The sequence below is a fragment of the Elgaria multicarinata genome, chromosome 3 (genome assembly GCF_023053635.1).
Source record: "Elgaria multicarinata webbii isolate HBS135686 ecotype San Diego chromosome 3, rElgMul1.1.pri, whole genome shotgun sequence".
NCBI lineage: Eukaryota > Metazoa > Chordata > Lepidosauria > Squamata > Anguidae > Elgaria > Elgaria multicarinata.
Window position 1 is genome coordinate 142,862,682 of NC_086173.1, and position 22,184 is coordinate 142,884,865.

Consider the following 22,184-nt stretch of genomic DNA (forward strand, 5'->3'; position numbering starts at 1 on the left):
GGGGTAAAAATGTCCAGCCTGTATTAGATATGGTTAATTCCTTGATAATATGGTACATATATTCATTTTATATGTTTTCTAATTTGATATGTAGTCTGTGCATGCGTGATCATGCGCTTACATTTTTGTCTCTGCACATATTTCTAGTTTTTTGGACATGTGGCACATTATACTAATGTGGATAATGGTATAGCGGTGAGTCGGTGACCTCATATAATCTATGGAGGAGGGTGCTACATTCTTTAGTTAGAATCCTACGTGCAGAAAACTGGTTTAAGAAACCAGGAAATCTCCCTTGCAACTGGGTACAACAGAAGGGAAGGAACGTAGCTACTCTCATTGCCTATTCATGCCAGGTTGACTGCCCTCTACTGAGGTGAAGCTGAATGCTAATAATTGTGGGAAATGCAATTGTTTAACAAACCATGATTCTTAAGGTCACTGTCATCAATTTGTCAGCAGCTGAAGGGGAACCTTACTTTAAAACCAACCTCAATATAAACAAGCTTCTGTCCAGGTGTCGTTTGCTATGAAAGTGCCCTGCCAATGAATGAGTAGATTTCTTATAAACAAGTCAGACAATGATACCAGTTTACAGCTGAAGTTCTTTTACAATACCCAGAACAAGGACAATAAGAAAAAACAAGTCTCTGGATACACTTAGATGTCTACCTCTGTTTTACCAAGTCATATCTTCATTTTAAAAGGATTTTTTTTTCAATTCAAACACTATGGGATGTGTTAAGCATGTTATGAGATTTTGATGTGATATCAAAACTATGTATTAAAAAATGGTAAATGCCTCTAAAACTCAATCAAGAAGAGATCTTAGAAGAACACCAACACAATATACATCAAATCCACCATCAATATGTTTGCCCAGCATTTCAAAAGACTGTTTTTCGAGCATGAATGAGTTTCCAAGCGCCTTACTAAAACAGAGTATGTTTCAACGAACATTAAGTTTACCAGCTTCTTTACCTGGCTGGATACAATATGTAAAACAGTATACAATCATTTTGGTAAGTGCACAGGCCAAAGAAATGGGATAAGAAATCTAGAACAATGCACAGTGATTGTTTTCTTCAGCAGTCATAAACCTGTCACTTCAAATTACAGTCATTAGCTCAAAACACTATGTAGCTTCAATTTACAGCTGTTAGGTTTTTCTGTTTATAGTCTTGTCACTCCAGGCTGTCATCAGACATTACCTACATAGGCTAAAAAACCCAAAGAGTGTGCATAACTAGCTTCCTCTAAATGTAGGTACACTCACTACTCATACCCAATATTATTGGGAAGCCGCACAAACTGCCTGCCTGACTTCTTTCAAGATGTATCAGCCTGGGTTTACCAGTCAGAAAGGTGGTTCCTGAAGTGTGTTATGGGAAGATTTTTTGAGATCTCTTCAAATTTTAGAAGTGTTTACCATCTTGTGTATACACATGCTAAATCAAAAAGAAACTAAACACATGAAAGGTTTTGGAGCAGAAGTAGTTTCACCTTCGTATCTTCCAAGTCTCCGTAAGGGCTTTCATCAGGCTTGCAAATAGCTACTTACCTGGGTAAATAAGATTTGCTTGCAGGCAGACAAAAAGGGTTTGGCAAATTAAACTTTTTCTTTCATGTTTATGCACCACAAATTGCACAGATATTTCGGGGCAAGCTAGGCTAGTAACTATTGCAGACCTATTTACAAGTCTGGTTTTCACTGGATGTATCAGTAACTGTGGCCATTTAAAAAGGGGCAAGACTTCAACTAGGATCTGCTCACATGAATTCAAAACCTACACATGTCTGCTAGAAGTTGCAGCAAGAGAATTCAAAAGCAAGTCCACTGAAGTCCGGCAACCGCATTAATGGTTCACAGTAGCCACTAGCAGCTGCTATTAACACAACAGAAACAGCGCTACAGAAAAATTCTGCTTCCACTGCACAGGAACCTAGTGCTTAAATTGAAGGGGCTCTGCATTTAATATCAGGCCAGAAGGGGATGAGGTATACTTTTCAAGTTACTACCTTGAAGATACCAGGTACCATAGGTAAAGGTCATCACCTCTATAGACAGATAGGTTCCCCAAAGTATTTTACTTTTTCTAGCAGAAGAGAGTGTTGGCTACCTTCCTGCTACTACCTCATCAATATTTAAGGCTAGTAATATTTCAAAATTGTGCAAAGAAATCAGTTTCAATCCCGCAAACCAAATGACATGTTGCCATTTTGCCCTATCAGAAGTGGTTAAGTACTTTTATGTATCCTAGGTTCTGAAAAGGCTGTGGGGCTTCTTCTATTACTTGAGCTTTATATACAAATTTTGTATTACTATTAATGTACAAAGCCCAGAGGAAAATACTCAGTAGATTTTCTGCTCAATCAACAGTTGAGAAATCCTGTGTGTAAGCAATAGTTTGCAAGTAGACATCTTGATATCACCACTAGCAGACTGAATTACAATTTCCAGGAGAACTGATTTTATTAAATCCAAGTGTTCATAATGAGCTGCCTAATCTAATAAAAGGTATTTTAATGATGATTAAATTATTTTGATGAAACAATGGGGATCACTACTGCCAGCTGTTCCAGTTAGGGATAAAAGCCCTATAACAGTAGCACAGACTGGGAGATCCAGTTCCCACTATTTATTCCATATATTAAATGGAAGCATATATGTTGGGTAACTTCCTGGGCAAGGTGTAAGCGGCTGGTTGCAGGACAACTCCAGGCACTCTTGAATGAAACAGATTATCTAGATCCATTTCAATCGGGCTTCAGGCCTGGTTTTGGAACGGAAACTACCTTGGTTGCCCTGCGGGATGACCTTAGCTGTGAGAGGGACAGGGGGAGTGCGACCTGTTGTTGCTCTTGGACCTCTCAGCAGCTTTCAATACCATCGACCATGGTATCCTTCTGGATAGGTTATCTGGGTGGGAGTTGGAGGCACTGTGTTGCAGTGGTTCCGCTCCTACTTGGATGGCCAATTCCAGAAGGTGATGGTGGGGGTTTATTGCTCTGTGCCATAGCATTTAGGCCATGGGGTTCCATAGGGCTCTATTTTATTCCCTATGCTGTTTAACATTTCCATGAAACCGCTGGGAGAGGTTATATCCGGAGATATGCAGTTGACACCCAGCTCTACCTCTCTTTTTCATCAAACCCAGGTGAGGCAGTGGCTGTTCTGAATCAGTGCCTGAGCATGGTAATGGACTGGATGAGGGCCAATAAACTGAGACTCAATCCAGACAAGACAGAGGCACTGTTAGTGGGTGGTTCACCTGTCCAGCTAGGTGATGTTTACCCAGATCTGGACGGGGTTGCACTCCCCCTAAAGGATCAGGTTCATAGTTTGGGGTGCTCTTGGATCCAGAACTGTCACTTGAGGCACAGGTGAACTCAGTGACAAAGAGTTTTATCAGTTTAGGCTGATATATCAACTGCGCCCTTATCTGGATGGAGATAGCCTAGCTACAGTTATCCATACTCCCATAACCTCTCGTTTGGATTACTGCAATGCCTGAAAACTTCAACTGGTACAAAACCGGGCAGCACATTTAACTAACGGGCTGGCCACGGAGACCACATCATGCCAGTCCTTTTCCAGGTTCATTGGCTGCCAGTCCAGGTCTGGGCCCGATTCAAAGTGCTGGTATTAACATTTAAAGCCCTAAACAGCTTTGGGCCAGGCTATCTGAAGGAACGCCTCTTCCCATATGTACCTGCCTGGACCTTGAGGTCATCCTCAGAGGTCCTTCTCCATGAGCCCCTGCCAAAGGAAGTGAGGCAGGTGGCTACCAGGAGGAGGGCCTTCTCTGCTGTGGCACTCCAGCTGTGGAATGAGCTCCCTAAGGAGGTTCGCCTGGCACCTGCACTATATTCTTTCAGACGCCAGATGAAAACCTTTTTATTCTCTCAGCATTTTAACAGTCTATAAATTTAATTTTAATTTGGCTGTTTAAAATTTGTATTTTAAATTTGTATTTCTGCACCGCTGCTGATTTTATCCTGGTTGTGCTTTTATATTGTATTTTATATCATGCTTTTATACTGTTTGTTTTATACTTTGAATAGTTTTAATTTTTGTGAACCGCCAGAGAGCTTCGGCCATCTAGATTTCCTGCTTTAAGCTTTTTTAAAAAAGAAAAATTATCCCAGAGCCTCAAATCTAATAGCTGTGAATCAGAGTAATCTCTCTACCAAGATACATCCACACCTCTAAGAACTGTTAGAGCTGTTTTAAATTCTGCTGCATCTTTCACCTTGTCATTTTATTCTCTCTGCTTTTTTCTTCTTCTTGGTTATTCCTCTGTTAGCCTGTGGAGCTATTCTGTTTTATTTGCCAATTTACTGAATATTTAGCGGATAATTTACCAAGAAACGTTGTGATCAACGGAAGAATGGTAATGATGAGTTTTAATAAAGTTACTCTTGTACAGTCAATTCTGTTGTACACCAGCTGCCTCAAGTGCCATTTTCTTAGTAGAAAGGAGAGGTTCAAATCAAATAAATAATAATTCTCTAACGTGAAAACAATTAAAATGAAAGTGGTTGCAGAGAGGGCAGATGGCATTCAGGAAATAGCACTGCTCAAGGCCAGAGAGGTGCAAGAGACTAGATGGTAGCAGTAAAGCCAATAAGCATGGGCTTCAATAAATCTAGAAAAGAAATACGTAAAATTCTGCATGCTTTTAAGACAACATCAAAACTCTCCTACAAACCCATGGGTTGGCATTACAGTAGCTCTGGGAAACCAACACTGTCAAGGCTCCAAGCCAGGATGCAAGGTATGTCAGACAATCTAGCACAAAAAAAAATGCCACAATGCCAAATTGAACAAAAATAGAGAGTGCCAACGCTTTAAAAAAGTGCTTAAAAGTTTGGGACAAAACAATTCTAGACCTTATTTAATAGATGTATTTTTTAAAAAAAGAAATGTGACCAGTCATAATGACTCCTATTAACAGTCCAAACAGCAACTCATTGCTAGATATTTCTGCCAGCTCAGTTAACAAGAGCCATCATACCACACCCATTTTTGACACAAAACTAATCCCACAAGGAAGGATGGACAATTGAATAACATTCAGTAGTGGACAGCTTCATGGCATTCCATATATGGGATGCAACACATTTTCAAGGTCCGTGTTCAACAATGTCTGGTGCTTCCACATGATGTTATTTACTGAGAATCTGATGCTTCCAATCTAGCCAAAGTACCAATACCCTTCAGATTTATATATCTAACATATATGAGACAAGGATTACAGCTCCAAGAAGGGCAGGTTTTGTATATTGCCCCCTGTTCAATCCATGAGATAGGTATCAGATAGAGTTCTTCCTAAGCATTGGTCTATGATTCTAGGGAATTGCTATTTTCCAAACAATTGATTTGAATTTGTCTAGCAACACTCTTGATCTAATAAATGTCATTGGTGGAGGCCATTAGCCTGACAAAATATTTAATATGACTCTCTTAAGATTGCTTTCCCTATGTACACTGGTATTATTATGAAGCACTTGGGTTCAGGGCAGGAAGGGAGTACAACATTGTATTTTATATTATGGTTTTATACTGTTGTTTTATACTTTGAATGTTTTTAATTTTTGTGAACCGCCCAGAGAGCTTCGGCTATTGGGTGGTATAGAAATGTAATTAATAAATAAATAATAAATAAAACATTGTCCTTCTGCCTCCTACTACAGTATCACTACCTACTCCAACCTTCCTGCCATCTCAAGAGAAAAACCCAGTCTTCAGTTTCAAAGTTGTGAATAAGTGAAAAATAAGTAATTTATATCAGTTCTATTGTTCTGAAAGGATCGGCCTGTGAAGGACTATTTTCCTTATGCAATCATGCAGAGTTAGATTGAACTGTCTGGATGATTAAAAACCTCAGGTGCAATGAAACAGACAGCCTAGTCATCAAAGTATATGTGTGTGTGTGCACGTGTATATAAACACACACACAAAATATATCAAAATGTGCAGTTTCTGCAGAATGCTCTATTACAGAAAAGAACAGAACATCTGTGCCTTGTGTAGCAACCTGCCTTCAACACCTTCATCATATGGCCACTTCTTCATACAAAGACACTACATTCTGCAAGAACATACAGGTATTCAGTACAGAATATTGTATGCAAGCCTGGAACTTTATAGAAAAATAATTTACATATTCTTCTGAGCAGAGAATTTAGGTGCTTTTGACACAATAAGCAGGCAGCCTTGCCCTTGACTTTACAGTACCTCTTTCACAGAGATCGCAATCATTCCATTCAGAACACTCAACAGTGCAGACACTTTGCTCACGAAGGTAGTTTACTTACAGAGCAAGTAACTTGCAGCTGCTGCTGTTGCTGCTGCTGCCCCTGCTCTTGCGGTGTGGACTGCTGCTGCTGAGGGTCCCATATATGAACCGTCTGGGCTGTATTCTGGTAGGTCCCTGCCACTGCTTGCACTGCCACTGGAATGTGGATATTGCCATTCATAAACTGTGCTGGAAAAAGGGAGTTGGCAAGAGTTTGCACCACTTCCTCATGAGAGTTTTTCACTACTGATGCACCTCCCACCATCTTATCCTTGTCATCTTCCAGCTTGACGGTGGCCAGAGTCGTTGGGGAGCCACTGACATGGACGGCATTGTAGGCCTCCTGGGGGATGGCAATATGGGTTATGTTTTGCTGCTGTAGGTCACCACGTGGTTGTGCAGAGTAAACAGGGATGGTCCAAGTCTCCCCAGTAGGGCTGGTTATGGTCCCAGTGGCACTGTACAGGTGGGCACTATCCACTGTTAACAAGTCCGGCCTTAAGGATACATAACTCTGCTGCTGGCCCTGGGGGATGGCCAGAACTGTGGCAACCGGCTGCCCCGAAATAGCATACGACACAGTAATAGGCATATCCACTTTGCGCTTCTTTACTGGCTGGAGGACGCTGGCGGTGCTGATCCTTCGCTCGCCTTCCCGTGGTGAGCCCTGCTGAGATGGAGGAGGGGATAGTGCCCCAACTGTCTGGATCTGGATCTGTTGGCCTCCAGCAATAGCCTGTCCTGCCACAAGCTGTGCCTGGATCTGCTGGTGCTGTATGTGCTCCTCCTGTATTTCTGCACCCTGGATTTGCTGAGCAGTCTGCACATGTTGCACTTGGATCTGAGCCGCCTGCAACTGAGAAGGGCTGGGACTCTGAAGCGCTTGACCCTGTATTGTCTGGGAGGCCTGCTGTTGTGCCTGGCCTTGGATCTGCACTTGGACCTGTATTGGCTGCTCTGTGGCTTGGTGCACAGTAAGCTGTGGGGAGAGCTGCTGGGTGGAGACTTGCTGAGGGGATTGCTGAACCTGAACTTGCACCTGCAAAAACACAAGGATTCAATAGTTAGCACTAACTTTTAAAACTCTGTGATTCTATGATTAGGCCAAGGAGTTCACTATATAATCATGCTTCCTATCAGCTGGGCAGCAAAATGAGGCCACCCACGTAAAGGTTAAAAGTTTCTGCACACTCAGAGAATCCTCCAGGTGTACATAAAAAAACATTAGTTTACCTTAAAAATAAAAACAACCCTAAACCAGAATCTTGCAACGAGGTTGGAGCATGCTCAACGGCCTTCAAGGAGCCACAGAATACTGAAGATAGCTGAGCATTGGGGGAGTGGGGGAGGGAATGATACTCATACTCCAAACAGCCAACAGCATCCTAGAAAAGAGGTTGGTGGTAGCAGAAATTACGTTCAGGAGAATAAGCACCCTAAGGTTGAAGAATTAAACTTCTCTTTACTATTTCAGAAAGTTTCAGGGGCAGGGGTGGGGTGTCATTTTTTCCCCACTCTCTAGAATGCCTCCTCGCACCACACACAAAACATTCAGGTTTGAAGCTGACAGCCAGACATTTAGTGCTATATAGAACAGCAGAGCATAGTTTTAGAATGATGTGAAAGGAAAGAGGACATTTTTTTTCTAACCCCACACCCCTACAAAGACCCTGACTGTTCAGATCTTCCATTCCATGCTAGCTGGAGCTCTGAACAGGAGTACTCCTGTTTAGGGATACATCACGAGATATTCTTAAGTTTGTGTGTTTGTCAAATTATATTAGAACCTCTTAAATGCTTCTGCTGAACAGCAGAACTACAAGAAAACAGAGAGAACACATCTATAGAGGCATTGTGTTTTCCTGGAAGAAAGTGTTTGCTGAATCAATATGGGCAAGTATGCCTCAAGAAACTCCCAATAAGAAATAGCTGGAGTCCTGATAAAAAAAACACTTAAGGCAGAACAGAAGGAAACAGACAGGACAAGAGGCCGCCAATTGTTCTAATGATACTCTCAAGTATAAGAGGCAAGGTGTGTGTGTGAAGGTGGAAGCAGTGGCAGTGAAACGACACTGTAGGTGTGTTTCACACACACACATTCTCATCACTTGACTGCAGCATCAGGTAAACTTGCACCTATGAATGAGCCAGCATAGAACATAGATAGAACTTCCATGTCACCTGAAACAATGCTTTTTTCTGGACTGCATAACTTCAGAGGCAAGCCATCACATTTGAGAAACCAAGCAATGAGAAACAATGCATCCTCGATAGCAAGAAAGTTTTCTGGGAGCCTTCTAAGGCAAACAAATAAAAAATTTCCTCTGTGCTTTATTTTCTTCAGTACCAATTACCTGTCTTGTATTTAAAAATTAGACAGCTTCCTCTGTTAGTTTAATGCAAATTAAAAGGGATGCCTTCTTATTGCTCCTCAAGACAAGGCTTTATATTGTTTGATTGCCTAGGCATTGTGGCATAGGCTTCCTGTGCAAACTGCTGGCAGCTGCATATATCTTACTGCAAGTGCAGCTGGAGAAAGTAGTGAAACTGGTTTCTTCTGAAGCAAGTTCCAGTTGCCAAATACAGGACTACCAGCAAATACCAAAGTTTTCAACAATCCTACACTGCAGTAAAGGAGGGGAAAACTTAACTATAACTGTAGGTGAAATACAGAGAATTCAGTACTCATGTGTGAAAATTTCCTTTTAAGTGACTGACTAGCAAAGCTTTACTTGTACCTGAAGGATGAGTTTAGTACCTTCAGGGATGAAAAGGAAAGGTAGTTTGTTCTAATCCCCATTATTTATTAATTTATAATATTTATATACCACTCCCCAGCCAAAAGATTTCAGAACTGTGAACACACAAAAAGAATAAAAGAATGAAAACACCATTATTAAAGTTACCGTTTTAAAAGAACAACGTTCTGATAAAACACAACACATGACTGTCCTTGGATCAAAATTACATCTCCAGCTTATAACATTTTTATTCCTCAGTTCCACTACGGTTTATTGTCAACACCCATGCCCTCAAGAAACAGTTCAGCTGACTAACTGATACTTTTAAGAATCTTGACAGTTTTCATTTTTAAAATAAAATTGAAGTTTCTAGTTTTTACCCAGAGAAAAGTTTAAGTGCCAATGTGATGCAGGACACACAGTGCCGGAACAAGCCAAATAAGCCATGGCTTACGGTGTCATATTATGAGGGGGCTCTAAATGTATTGGAGATAACTAAGATGTATTAATAATTGAAATCTTTTGGCTTAAATATATTGGAAAGTCTGGTGTGACTTACAGCAGAGTTGCCTTATATACAGAAAGTGTGGCAACACAGCATTTAGTATTGGATGCAATAGGCACAGACTAGAGCCAGTTTTAAATCAACTTACTTTATTAGCGCTTTTATACATATCTTCAGAGAAGGCTAGTGAACACTACAAGCACCCCTTAACACTGAGTGGTAGCCCTTCATTACCTTTTCTATTATAATATAATACACTTTTCCTCTTTGTTTTTATGGTATGGGGCCTCTGAATCTTGGCATTGCTTACAGTCTCAGCATGTCTTAATCCGGCCCTGAGGGTGCACTCATGGAACATCTTCCTGATCAAGTCTAGTTGGGCCCTGATGGCCAAAAAAGCTTCCGAAAAGCATTTCAGAAAATACTTGAAAAGCAGTCTTAATTCATAGTCACAGACATGCAATCCCTCTCTGAACCGAACAGCACCGATCACTCTCTGGTCTGGACTGAGTGGGAAGGGTTTTCATTTTCCAAATGCACATCCTTATAGAAGCCTGTAGCATACATGGTGACGGCAGCAATCTGTGCACAGAAATGCAGATTGCCACACACTTGGAGTTGAATTATTTTTTCTTTCATATTTGAAGGCAGAATAAGAACATTATAGAATGTATACAATTAGTTTAATATATTCTACAATTGCAGTTTAGCATGTGTTGTATTTATGAAGTGGATATGCAAGTTATATGCAGCCAAATAATGCAAAGTCAACATATACAATGAATAGCCAATATATTTGATATGTTCCTTGCAATGAAGCCCCAGTGCTTTCTACTTCGTACTGCATTAGAACTTGTGCTGTTGTTTTTAAATATGCTGTATTCTTTTGTTTAACTAAATTTAACAAACTGCAGAGGACTAAACAGCAACCTCTGAAATATCTTCAAGTTATAAAAGGCTTGCTGCAACCATTTGTACAATTAAGAGTGTTATTCACACCTTCAGACTTGATCTATTAAATAGATCTTATTTATTCTGCACCTATCAAAAAGAGTTTAAGGGGAAAAAATAGATTAAATATATGTATTAGTACCAGGAGACTTATATACTAAGCTCACTATTTCAAATGAATAGTTAGAAATGAAAGTAGGATTCAGACAAGACAGAATACTTGGCATCAAAATCCTCAAAGCAGGTTTACATTATGTGTTTATGTCCAGGTATTGTTGCATTTAAATAAATGTCAAGGGCACCTAGGTTTGCTGGACAGGTTCTTTTCCCCCAATGTAAATAAAGCCCTTTGAAGCAGGGTAAATGAAAGCACTACCCTAATTGTTTAAGCACCAAAGAAGAGCCATTCATTTTTAAATCAAATTCACAAGAGAGAGAAATACAGCACTAGGCTAGCTGGTCCTACTGACATATGCAACATCCAAGAAGTGCAAATGGCATCTCAGCAATTCTACACAGAGCTCTGAAGTGCAAGACCATCTTTTCCTGGTAGTCCTCTGTTACCATTAACTATACTTCAAGAAAAATAAAAATGGTCACAAAACATGTATTTGTTTCCAAGTAGTAAAATCAAGTCAATTGGTAAATCAAAGTTAGATTAAGCTATTCATGGCTGGAAAAGAAATTTTCAATTGCAGGAGGAAAAATAAGTATCAGTATATTGCAGGAGGAAAAATCAGTATAAATACTTAGTTCCCTCTACTAGGATAGAAGTTACTCAGAACTATGGATGTAACCCCAAATTCCAGATATGGCAGGATTCAGAGCTGCAAACCAGAAGGCCATAGGGAGAATTTAGCCTGTAAAGTCTGCCAGTTGACCCCAAGGAGTCTCATTACCAGCACTTGTGAGGCTCCTGACAGATTTCCTCTTCTGCCAGCTGAGCTCATTAAGAGTTAAAAGGGGAAAGAAGAAAACAGGGAAATTGTACACACAATTGCTGGACAACCCTGTAGATATTCCTTCCAGATGAAAATGAAAGATTAGGAGACGCTTTTGAGCAACCACACAACCACATAATTCCTTCTCTTCCCAACCTAATGCATACTAACCTAGAAAAATATGCACTGATCCCATGGTTCCTTCTATTGTCAACAGGAACAGCGCCATAAGCCTCATCTCAACAACTTTAACTGAGTAGCCCTGTAGATTATGTTCACTACTAGAGCAGTAGTGGGTGTGCCCCATCAACTAAATGCTCAGTATGGGACTAGCCTACCAGCCAATACAGTTTATCATCAATGAGATACAGCAAGGTAAATTTGATACAGACAGGATCTAGTATGCAGTTTTGATCTCTTCTGTCTGTAGCTATGTTTTAAATGACTCACTGTACTACTATTAGCTCTTAATTAGTATATCTAGAACTAAGAAAGATTCCAAGCCATCTGTGATTAAACCTATCAGAATTTTTTTTATAAAAAAACACCTTGATGAACAGACATTAGGCACAACAGCAATGAAACATGTACTAAAAACATGCTTAGAATCCATTTATTATGCGTGCACAGGAAAGCCAAGGACTCCCTAGATTCAAGTTCACATGACCTTTCCCATTCCTTATAGTGGTCTGTTCTGTCAGTAGGTGTGAGGTGACACACACACAAGAACACTAATAATCACATATTCCAGACATTACAGCGAACCATTTGTTTACCACTATGTGTATGTACTCACCAGAATGATGGGTATTACTGGTCCAAATCATGGATGGGGAACCAAAAGTTCCCTATGCCTGGTCTAAATAAAGCACTAAAAGCAGTCAAGAAGTTGTGTGTGAATGCACTGTCACATCTGCAGAAAAATAAACTTGAAAATTCAGGGACAGCATGCCTCTGAACATAGAGATGCAATGTTTGAAATAGTGACATTAAAAACAGGGCTTTAAAAAAAAGTATATGGCTTATTTCTGTGAAATATTGGCATTACAAAAACAGGGCTTTTTAAAAAGCTGTATGGCTTATTTCCGTGCTTTTCATATTATACTGCTCTCAGGGCACAGTCCTATCCAGATAGTCACCAGCCTCCAAAATTGGAGGCTGTTGATTATATGCAGGTGACTGGAGCACAGAGGGGAACCTCTCTTCCATGTACTGGCCGCCCTGCGTTTTTGCCTAGGGTGATTTAGCCCATCTAGATGCAACTTCAGGGAGGGGGAGGGAAGGAGAAGGGGCCTGGAGACCCGACAGGAAGCTGTGTAAAGCAGCTTCTGCACTCTCCTCCCAAAAAGGACCACCACCTTTTTGTCTTCTCTGTTTCTGAGCACTGGCTCAGCTTGAACCCGCAACAGTTGCTCCAAGGGAGCGTGGAGAGCGGTTTTTGGGCTCTTGAGGCCAAAGCCCTGGTTCCGACCTTGGTTCCCAAAAACCAAAGATCTTATGGCTTTCTGGACAATGTCTAGGGGCCAAAGGGTTGTTCCTTTAAGGATTTATTTAATCATCATGTTCACCTTATAAGATCAATGAGTTTGCAAACCACACAACCTGACTTTAAAGTTGTATGCTGCTTTTCCTTGGGATCTATGAACACATTTCTAGATATGCAATTACATGTACAATAAGCTTCTATGGAGACAGTCAAGAAAAAAATGTAGTGTATCCCACTTAAGTGCCAAACAGAACACAAAGTACATAATACAGATCCTTATAAAATATAAAAAATACAAAGCAGAATTAGCAGGGTGAAGAGATTTCAATTAAGTTTTACATTTGTATTAGATGCATAGCAATTGGTTCACTTATAGTCAAGAGGAAAACATGTTTCCTCACAATTTCTGCTCTGTTTTGTTTTAGAAACCAAAAGGAGGAAATGTGAGAATGATATTTCAACTTCTGTAGTAAAGCTGCCCAGAGTTAAAATTTCTGCATTCTGATTTGTATGAATATAACAAATATAGTTAATACATTATTTTAAGATTACCTGAACCTGCTGGGGTTGCTGCACCTGTATTTGCTGTTCTTGCTGGGTTTGCTGCTGGACACTTGTTGTAACGGGACAAGCAAGTTCAAGCAAAGATCCAGCCACTTCTGTGCTATCTGTATAAATACAGTTGCCACCTTGCTGGTATACCATGGTGGTGGTAGCAGCTGTCTGCTGAAACTCCTGTAGGGCTTCTGGGCCCTTGGAGGCAAGGGAGTCCAGGAACTCCTTCATCCTATGTTGGGGGATTGTTCGTGCTTTCACACGGATGTATTCTTCAAAGGAAATGGTGTTCTCCAAGGAATTATTCATGTTGCAAGGTCCTCAGGATCCCTTAGGAGAGAAAAAGCACACAAGCATTATTAACGAAGCAGTTACACTCTGGGTCACTGGCTTTATATTTCTGGTGTCTTTATAATTCAGGGGAACAATTCAGGTTACCCTGTGCAGCTACTCACTACCACCAGCTAACCTATTGAAAAGTCATGCATAACACACATGCAGCTAGCTACTAAGCTTCCCTAAACAGCTGTATTTCAATAACTCAAGCCCAAGTAAAGTCAAGCTCAAGCAAGACAAATCAAGCAATTAAAAGATTGTATCTGATATATGGAATCCTGATGGGTTCCATCTAGCCTTGGTATAAAACCCTAAGTATAAAAAAGTTTCCATGTCCCTGCCAGACAATACTGACAATGCTAGCTTAAGCACAAAATGAAATGTCTCTGAACGCATGCAAGAAGATAACATTCTTAGCAAGTAATGTAGCATATAATAGCTAAGTACCACAAAAAATAAAAGGACTACAACATATTGAAAGGATGTAAAAGACCAAGAGTTACCACCTTTTCCCCCTTAATTCATTGATTCCTAAATTCTAAAAGAAAAACATTCAGGCTTCTACATGGGCAATTATAATTCAGAGAACGGAACAAATGTAGATGCTAGGCAAGAAACATTGCTTCAACGCAAGGACTTTTGTTGATTTCTAGAGTGTTGTATCATTAGCTCCAACATCAACTACACATACATTAGAAAGCATGAAGCTATGGCTATGAGAATTTTGCACAAGAAAGCTTCCATTATATACATACACAGACATACACACACCAAGTCTGTATCCCTTGAAAGAAAGTGCAGAAGAGGCAGCATCTAATTTGGGAGAAACAAGTAGGACTTCACTGCTCTATTTTTATTTATTTATTTATTTATTTATTACATTTCTATACCGCCCAATAGCCGGAGCTCTCTGGGCGGTTCACATGACTCGCAGAATTATGCAAAGTAAGGTAATATAGGCAAATTAACCAATCTGCACTAGTTAAACTGCTGGACATTCTCTAGTGTGAATTATTCCCAGCAATGCAGGGATTGAGTAAACTGCAGGCTGAGGGGTTGCCTGACCTCTGCCAAACAAAACAAAATCCTGACAGGAGGTTTGACCCTTTTCTAAATATTAGCTAAGACATGTCACCCCTAATAGAGGCTCTCCTCTCATTTCCGTTCAGGTAATAAAAACTACATAGAGATTAACAGTTATTAATGTTAGCATACATGAGTGCGCATAAAGTGATAAGAATTTTTTTAAAAAAACACCCCACATTTTAAAAGTGACATATTTTTAAAAGCTTCCCAGCAAGGAATAGTACATTATCTTTGAATTTCTGCCTTTGCAGTTCTAACCTTCCTTTTAAATTGAGATCAATATGGTACACTCTACTACAATGTGTTCGATGTGTATCTTGGTTTGCATCTAAGATTTGTTTTTGTTTTTAAACTGTCACTGCTCCAGTGCCTTCAGTAGAAGGCAATATAAATAAATTAAAATTATAGGAAGTATTTGAGTTAGAAGTTGACACCCTATTGACAGACAAGCTCAGATATTCAACCATGGATTTATTGCTTTGGATCCAGGCATAGTTACATGCAATGGAACTGGCAGAAGTGGACTTCTCCACATCCTTCTCATTTTCAGTCTTCTGAAAATGGTACACAATGGATCAAAGGACCCTGCTGAATGGGGTTAGGCTGTGGTATGGTGGGGGAAGGAGGAAGCAAAGTTCCACGCACATGAGGTACCTCAAATTTTGGGGGATCTTCTTCTCCCTTAGATGCCACACACCACAGCCTACCCCATTCATTAGCGTCCCTGTGTAGCATTTTCAGTGTTGTGGAGAGGCTGCCATGGGGTGTGGAGGGTATTGGGGTGGAAATCTGCTTCTGCCACCACTATTGCACAGCTCTAAATTTGGATCCAGCCCATTATGGGATCCTGACTGAGGAACAGTGATTTGCTAAAATGAGTCTATGCATATTCTGCACAATTCTATGCAAGTAATCCTCTAATGCAGCTGTTCATTTAGCCACAAAAGTAAATTATTTTTTGACAAGCATCTTGCTCGACCTACTATTCAAGCCTCCTAGTAATCCAGGGTTGTGCGGTTGAGCAAGCTTGTAAAATTGTTTTGTCTATTACTTTTTCTTTGTAACATTTTTTTTATCTATGCATGAATGATTCTTAATTTTGCCTCTTTAAAATAAAGTTACGAGCCCTCATGCTAGCAAAAAACACCAACCCTAAGCAATGCAAATAAAGGTACCAAAAGGGACAGAGCTTTTATCACCATCTTAGCTCCCTACCATCTACTTGTCCTAAACCTTATCCTTCTGCAGCAGCAGTTGGGGCAAGCCCGTTGGAGTCAAGGCTTGTGAGGAAGCCCAGCTCTCTGAACATGAGGAGCCCCAGCAACAAAACATCCGTTCCTGCGCAAGTTAAGCACCTATATGAGATTAACAGAGCGAGGCCAGGGCAGTCTAGTAAATAACTACAAATAAATTCCCCATCTCCTAGTAAATAACTTAGTTATCATTGCAGATGACACTAAATTATTTAGAATGGTTAAAACAAAAAAAGGATTGTGAAGAACTTAAGTTTTCCAAGTAAACAAAGCCAATACTAACAGTAAAAAAAAATTGTGAAGGTAGAAAGCCAGCAGGGATATGAGGGCTATCCAGTGCATTGCACTAAGTGCCACATGTATGACTATCTGCCAGCTGGACAGAAGTGATGAGTGTGAGGCTGGTTTAAGGAGCTCCTGGCTCTCAGGAAACAAGTTCATTCCTAATGGTCTTGGTCCTATTGATAAATCAAGTTAATAAATCACCAGGCCCATAGGTTATGCATCCAAGAGTTCTTAAAGATCTCAAATATAAAAGTTGTTACAATATGTAACATGTCCCTAAATTTAGCCTCTGTACCAGAGGGTTGGAGAATGGCCAATGTAACACCAATTAAACTTACTACGCATATACAAAGACAAGCCTTGCTAAAAAAGAATCAGTATGGCTTCCGCAAAGATAAGTCATGCCTCGCTACCTTTTTAGAGTTCTTTGACAGTGTCAATAAACATGCAGACAGGGGTGATCTGGTACATTGTTTACTTGGACTCCCAAAAGGTTTTGACAAAGTCCCTCACACCAAAGACACCTGAGCAAACTTAGCAGTTGTGGAATAAGAGGAGAGGTGCTCTTACAGATCAGTAACTAGTTAGAGAACAGAAAACAGAGAGCAGGAATAAATGGCAAATTCTCCCAATGGAGGGATGTAAAACAGTGAAGTCCCACAGAGATCTGTATTTGGGCCAATGCTTTTCAGCTTGTTCATAAATGTTCTGAAATTAGGAGTGAGATGACTAAGTTTGCAGATGACACTAAATTATTTAGAATGGTTAAAACAAAAAAGGATTGTGAAGAATGGACACAAAAGGATTGTGAAGAATGGGCATCCAAATGGCAAATGTGGTTCAAGTGTAAAGTGATGTACTTTTGAGGCAAAAAAAAATCCCAATTCACGTATATGCTGATGGGACCTGAGCTAGCAGTGACTAACCAAGAAAGAGATCTTGGGGTTATGGTGTACAGCTCGATGAAAATATCAATCTGGTGTGCAGCTGCTGTGAAAAAGGCAAATTCTATGCTGAGCATAATTAGAAAAGGAATTGAAAATAAAATTGCCAACATCAGATTCCCTATACAAATCTATGTGCGATCACACTTGGAATACTGTGTCCAGTTCACCACACCTAAGAAAAAAAATTGTACAGCTGGAAAAAGTGCAAAAAAGAGCAACTAAAATTATCAAGGGGCTGAAGAACTCCCCCTTCAAGAAAAGTTACAATATCTGGGACTATTTAGCTTAGAAAAAAGTGTGTAAGGGGAGACATGATAGAGACATACAAAATGATGCTTGGTGTGGAGGAAGTGGATAAGGAGACATTTTTCCATCTCTTCATTCCATGAAGCTGATTGGTGGGAAAGCCAGGTCAGATAAAATGAAGTTCTTCTTCATACAGTGCATAGTTAAATTACGGAATCCATTTCCACAAGATGTAGTAATGGCCACCAACTTAGATGACTTTAAAAAGGGACTGAACAAATTCATGGAGGATTAGACTATCAAGGGCTGGGAGTCCTGATGGCTCTATATTATCTCCAGTATCAGAGGTAGTATGCCTATGTACACCAGTTGCTGGGGGAAATGGATGAGAGATGTTGCTGTACTCATATCCTGTTTGTGTGTTTCCATGGGCAGTTGGCCATGGGTTGGCCACTGGGTGAACAAAATGCTGGTCTAGAGTATCTTGATCTGATCCAGCATGGCTCTTCCTATGTTCTTATGTTCAATTTCTGGCTGCCATTCAATCCAAAGTTCCAAATTCTTTCATTCAAAATAAAAGTATATGTGCATTAAGTTGGCCAGTATTATTTATTTTAAGCAGACTGTGTGTTGTTGAGATATTGTGTAGAGTACTAACCTATTTTTCATGTTTGACTTTGCTTTCTAAACAAGGTAAAGATTACAAATAATTCCAAACGTTTAAGAGAGCTATTGGGCGGTATAGAAATGTAATAAATAAATAAATAAATAAATAAGAGCTATAGCAACATATATAGTAGAGAATATCTCACTCACTTAGTAATATAGTCCCTGTTGCTAAAGAATGTGTAATTAAAGAACAAAATCTCAAAGGAGACAGAACCATAACAGATATTATATATTTCTACAACAGATATTACACCACGAGAAAGCCTGAAGTGAGAGAAAAGTCATTCATTTCCATTGTCATTGCAGTGAAGCCACCCAACATCCAGGCATTTATTTGTTCAAGGAGATTGAATACATTTATTCTACAAATGCAGTCATGTGTCATTTCTAAAGCTGTTTGGAAGTAAGACATATATTGACACTATGTATCTACATCTCTCTATTGCAGGACTCAAGTTACGGCCTCAGATTCCAGCTAATGTTGGGAATAATGAAAATTGTCTGAGGCGCTTTCTCACTTTTGGTCTTTGATAAGTCAAGCAGGTGTCTTAGGGCCTGTTTATATACTGCCTGGAACAGTATTATTATTATTATTATTATTATTATTATTATTATTATTATTATTATTATTATTTATATAGCACCATCAATGTACATGGTGCTGTACAGAGTAAAACAGTAAATAGCAAGACTCTGCCGCATAGGCTTACAATCTAAGTTCCCTGCTACCCCATGAATGCTCCTGCACTAGTCCTGATGTCTGGAACTTTCATCCACTTTATTGGGATGGATCACAGACCATACTTGTAATGTACATTTAAACTGGGCTATCATGGTATAGCTACAAGATACTTTCTAACTAAGAATGTGGATGTCACAGAAATTAACAACAGCAGCATGGGAACAGAAATGGGAGGGGCAGCAACTTCAGGTGATATGCAATTGCAGTTGCATCAAGCTGTTCTAAAAAGCATAATTAATATAAGGCCCAATAGCTACAGAAATTGCTGCAAACATGTGGTGCTAGATAAAAGGGATAAAAGCCAAGTATTTATTTCTATATATTTTTCAAAGGCACACTCAGTTTAGTTGTTATAGCCATTTAGTGTTATTTGGGGGTTTCATTTGGAAGAAATGAAATCTACACTATGACCTGGAACACATGAACAAAACAAACCACAATGGCCTGTTTAAATAATCTTAATTAGCCTAATTACTTGCCCAGACACAGCCTGTCATGTCGTCCAAACCTGGGCAGTATAGCTTATGTGAAGGAGAAACAGCCCCCAAATAACCCATGTCCTGTTGTTATTTGAGGATTGCTTCCCCCTTAAACAGTCAGGCAGTCCGAGTTTGAACAACACGACAAGCTGCACAAGAGTGGATAATGAGGCTAATGATTACACTGCCGATTTAAACAAACCAATGTGGCTTATTCAATTTATTTAAGCCATGGCGGCTTGTTTGATCATGCGAACTGGCCCATGATGAAAGAAATCTTCATCCTATGGCTAACTATTAAATCTGATCTACATTTTAGAAAGAGAAATATATTGGTCCCATATTTTAGACAGTGAGTTTTCAAATTAAGATACTAAATTTTTTACTTAATTATTTTATTTTATTTTAGAAAGGATACTCACTTTTCCAATGAAGGCCTCAGTTGGCAGAAGTGTTCTGGCTGGCTTTCTGTGCAAGCCAGAACTAATGATGCTATTCTCTTTGCTGCTGACCCAATAAACACAATTCCCCAAGAGTAAGGGAGATTAAATCTAACATCTTTGACACAATGCTTTTTTCACCAGAAGTAAAGGGGAACATTCGGCAGCCCTGGCTAAAGTCAACCAATTCTTTTCAACGAAATAGCCTTTTCAAATACAATTTCACTGCTGCCAAAATGGGATAACACTTCTCAAGTAAGTATTAGATGTCACACTGAAAGAAAAGTGTACTCCAATTCCAAATACATTACTACAGCCCATCTATTTCAAAAGAATTTATATCTAATCAAGTGACTAACAATATAGTCAGATTACAAGAACAGTTTGGTTCAATTTTTGCCATGCTTTTGTAAATCATGTGTAAATTCTAAGAATCTCAAGATTAAGAAAATGTTGACCTTCACACTTAGTCACTCCCAAAAATTGTAACTAATTACTGTGGGTATCTAACTGAAGATATTGACGGGGGGCTTCACTGTTTTGAAATCAATGCCTTTTGTAAATGCCATTTAGTTTACCTTTGTCTTTATACATATAGAGCAGGGATAAGGCAACCTGGTACATCCAGATATTTTGGATTACAATGCCCATAAGTCTTTCAGCGTGTTGGCTAATGGCAGCTCGTCTTCCTCTTTTCCCCTTTCAGTAGGGGTTCCACAAGGCTCGGTGCTTGGCCCGTTGTTGTTTTCTTTATACATGTTGCCCTTGGGTAATCTCATTCAATCTCATGGCCTCCAATATCACCTGTATGCTGATGATACTCAATTATATCTTTCATCTCCGGAACTTTCTCCTGATGTTCACGATCGTATCTCGGCATGTCTTTCAGATATCTCAGCTTGGCTGCTTCATCGTCGTTTGAAACTTAATATGGCAAAGACTGAATTGCTTGTTTTTCCTCCTAAACCTTCTCCTCAACTCTCATTCTCTCTTACTGTCAATGATGTCACGCTTACTCCAGTCAAGGAAGCTCGTAGTCTTGGCTTTATATTTGATTCCTTGCTCTCCTTTATTCCTCATATTGAGGCAGTAGCTAAATCCTGTCATTTTTTCCTGTATAATATTGCCAAGATTCGATCATTTTTGTCTGTCTCTTCTGCCAAGACGCTTGTTCATGCACTGGTTATTTCTCGGTTGGACTACTGCAACCTTCTTCTCTCTGGCCTTCTTCTCACATCAGTCCGTTGGTTTCTGTTTACCACTCTGCCGCGAAGATCATCTTCTTGGCTCGCTGCTCTGACCATGTTACTCCACTTCTGAAATCTCTTCATTGGCTTCCAATTCACTTCAGAATCCAATATAAACTTCTCCTGTTGACCTTCAAAGCTTTTCACGGTCTAGCTCCTTCCTATCTCTCCTCTCTCATCTCACACTATTGCCCCGCTCGTGCTCTTCGCTCCTCTAATGCCATGTTTCTCACCTGCCCAAGGGTCTCTACTTCCCTTGCTCAGCTTCGTCCATTTTCTTCTGCTGCCCCTTACGCCTGGAACGCTCTTCCAGAACATTTGAGAACTACAAGTTCAATCGCAGCTTTTAAAGCTCAGCTAAAAACTTTTCTTTTTCCTAAAGCTTTTAAAACTTGATGTTGTTCGGACTTTATACTGTTAGTTTTACCCTACCCTGTGCCTGTTTGCATTCTCTTCCCCTCCTTATTGTTCTACTATGATTTTATTAGATTGTAAGCCTATGAGGCAGGGTCTTGCTATTTACTGTTTTACTCTGTACAGCACCATGTACATTGATGGTGCTATATAAATAATAATAATAATAATAATAATAATAATAATAATAATAATAATAAGTCACAGCCAGCATCAACAGTGGTCAGGAATTATGGGAGCTGCAATAAAACATGTGGAGAGCACCAGGTTGCCTATCCCTGATATAGAGAAATTTAAATTACAATTTGCTTAGTTACTTTGTAAAGTATTTCTATTATTGTGGGAAACGTTGGTGCAATTTTCAAGGAATATGAAAGCTTCCATGAAGCACGACACAAAAGATTTGAAAGCCTCCTCTCTCTTACCTCTCTTTGCATAAAATTGAAAGCTGAGGCTAATTTTTAATCCTCGAAAATAATTAGAAGTTGTAGAATTGTAAATGCTAAAATCACTTTAAAAATCCACTCAGGCTAACTACTCCAAAATTAATCTGGTTTTA

The 22,184-nt window shown here is 39.6% G+C and overlaps 1 protein-coding gene across 3 annotated transcripts in view; it reads right to left on the reverse strand.

Annotated features, from left to right (window-relative positions):
• QRICH1 (glutamine rich 1) overlaps positions 1 to 22,184 on the reverse strand; it is a 38,626-nt gene that overhangs the window by 12,331 nt on the left and 4,111 nt on the right. For all 3 annotated transcript variants that reach the window (XM_063122090.1, XM_063122088.1, XM_063122089.1), the window contains 2 exons: positions 13,479 to 13,811; positions 6,322 to 7,341 (listed from right to left, as the gene is read on the reverse strand). In XM_063122090.1, coding sequence (XP_062978160.1) covers positions 6,322 to 7,341; positions 13,479 to 13,790 — 1,332 coding nt within the window. In that variant the 5' untranslated portion in view covers positions 13,791 to 13,811. The remainder of the gene's footprint in view (positions 1 to 6,321; positions 7,342 to 13,478; positions 13,812 to 22,184) is intronic.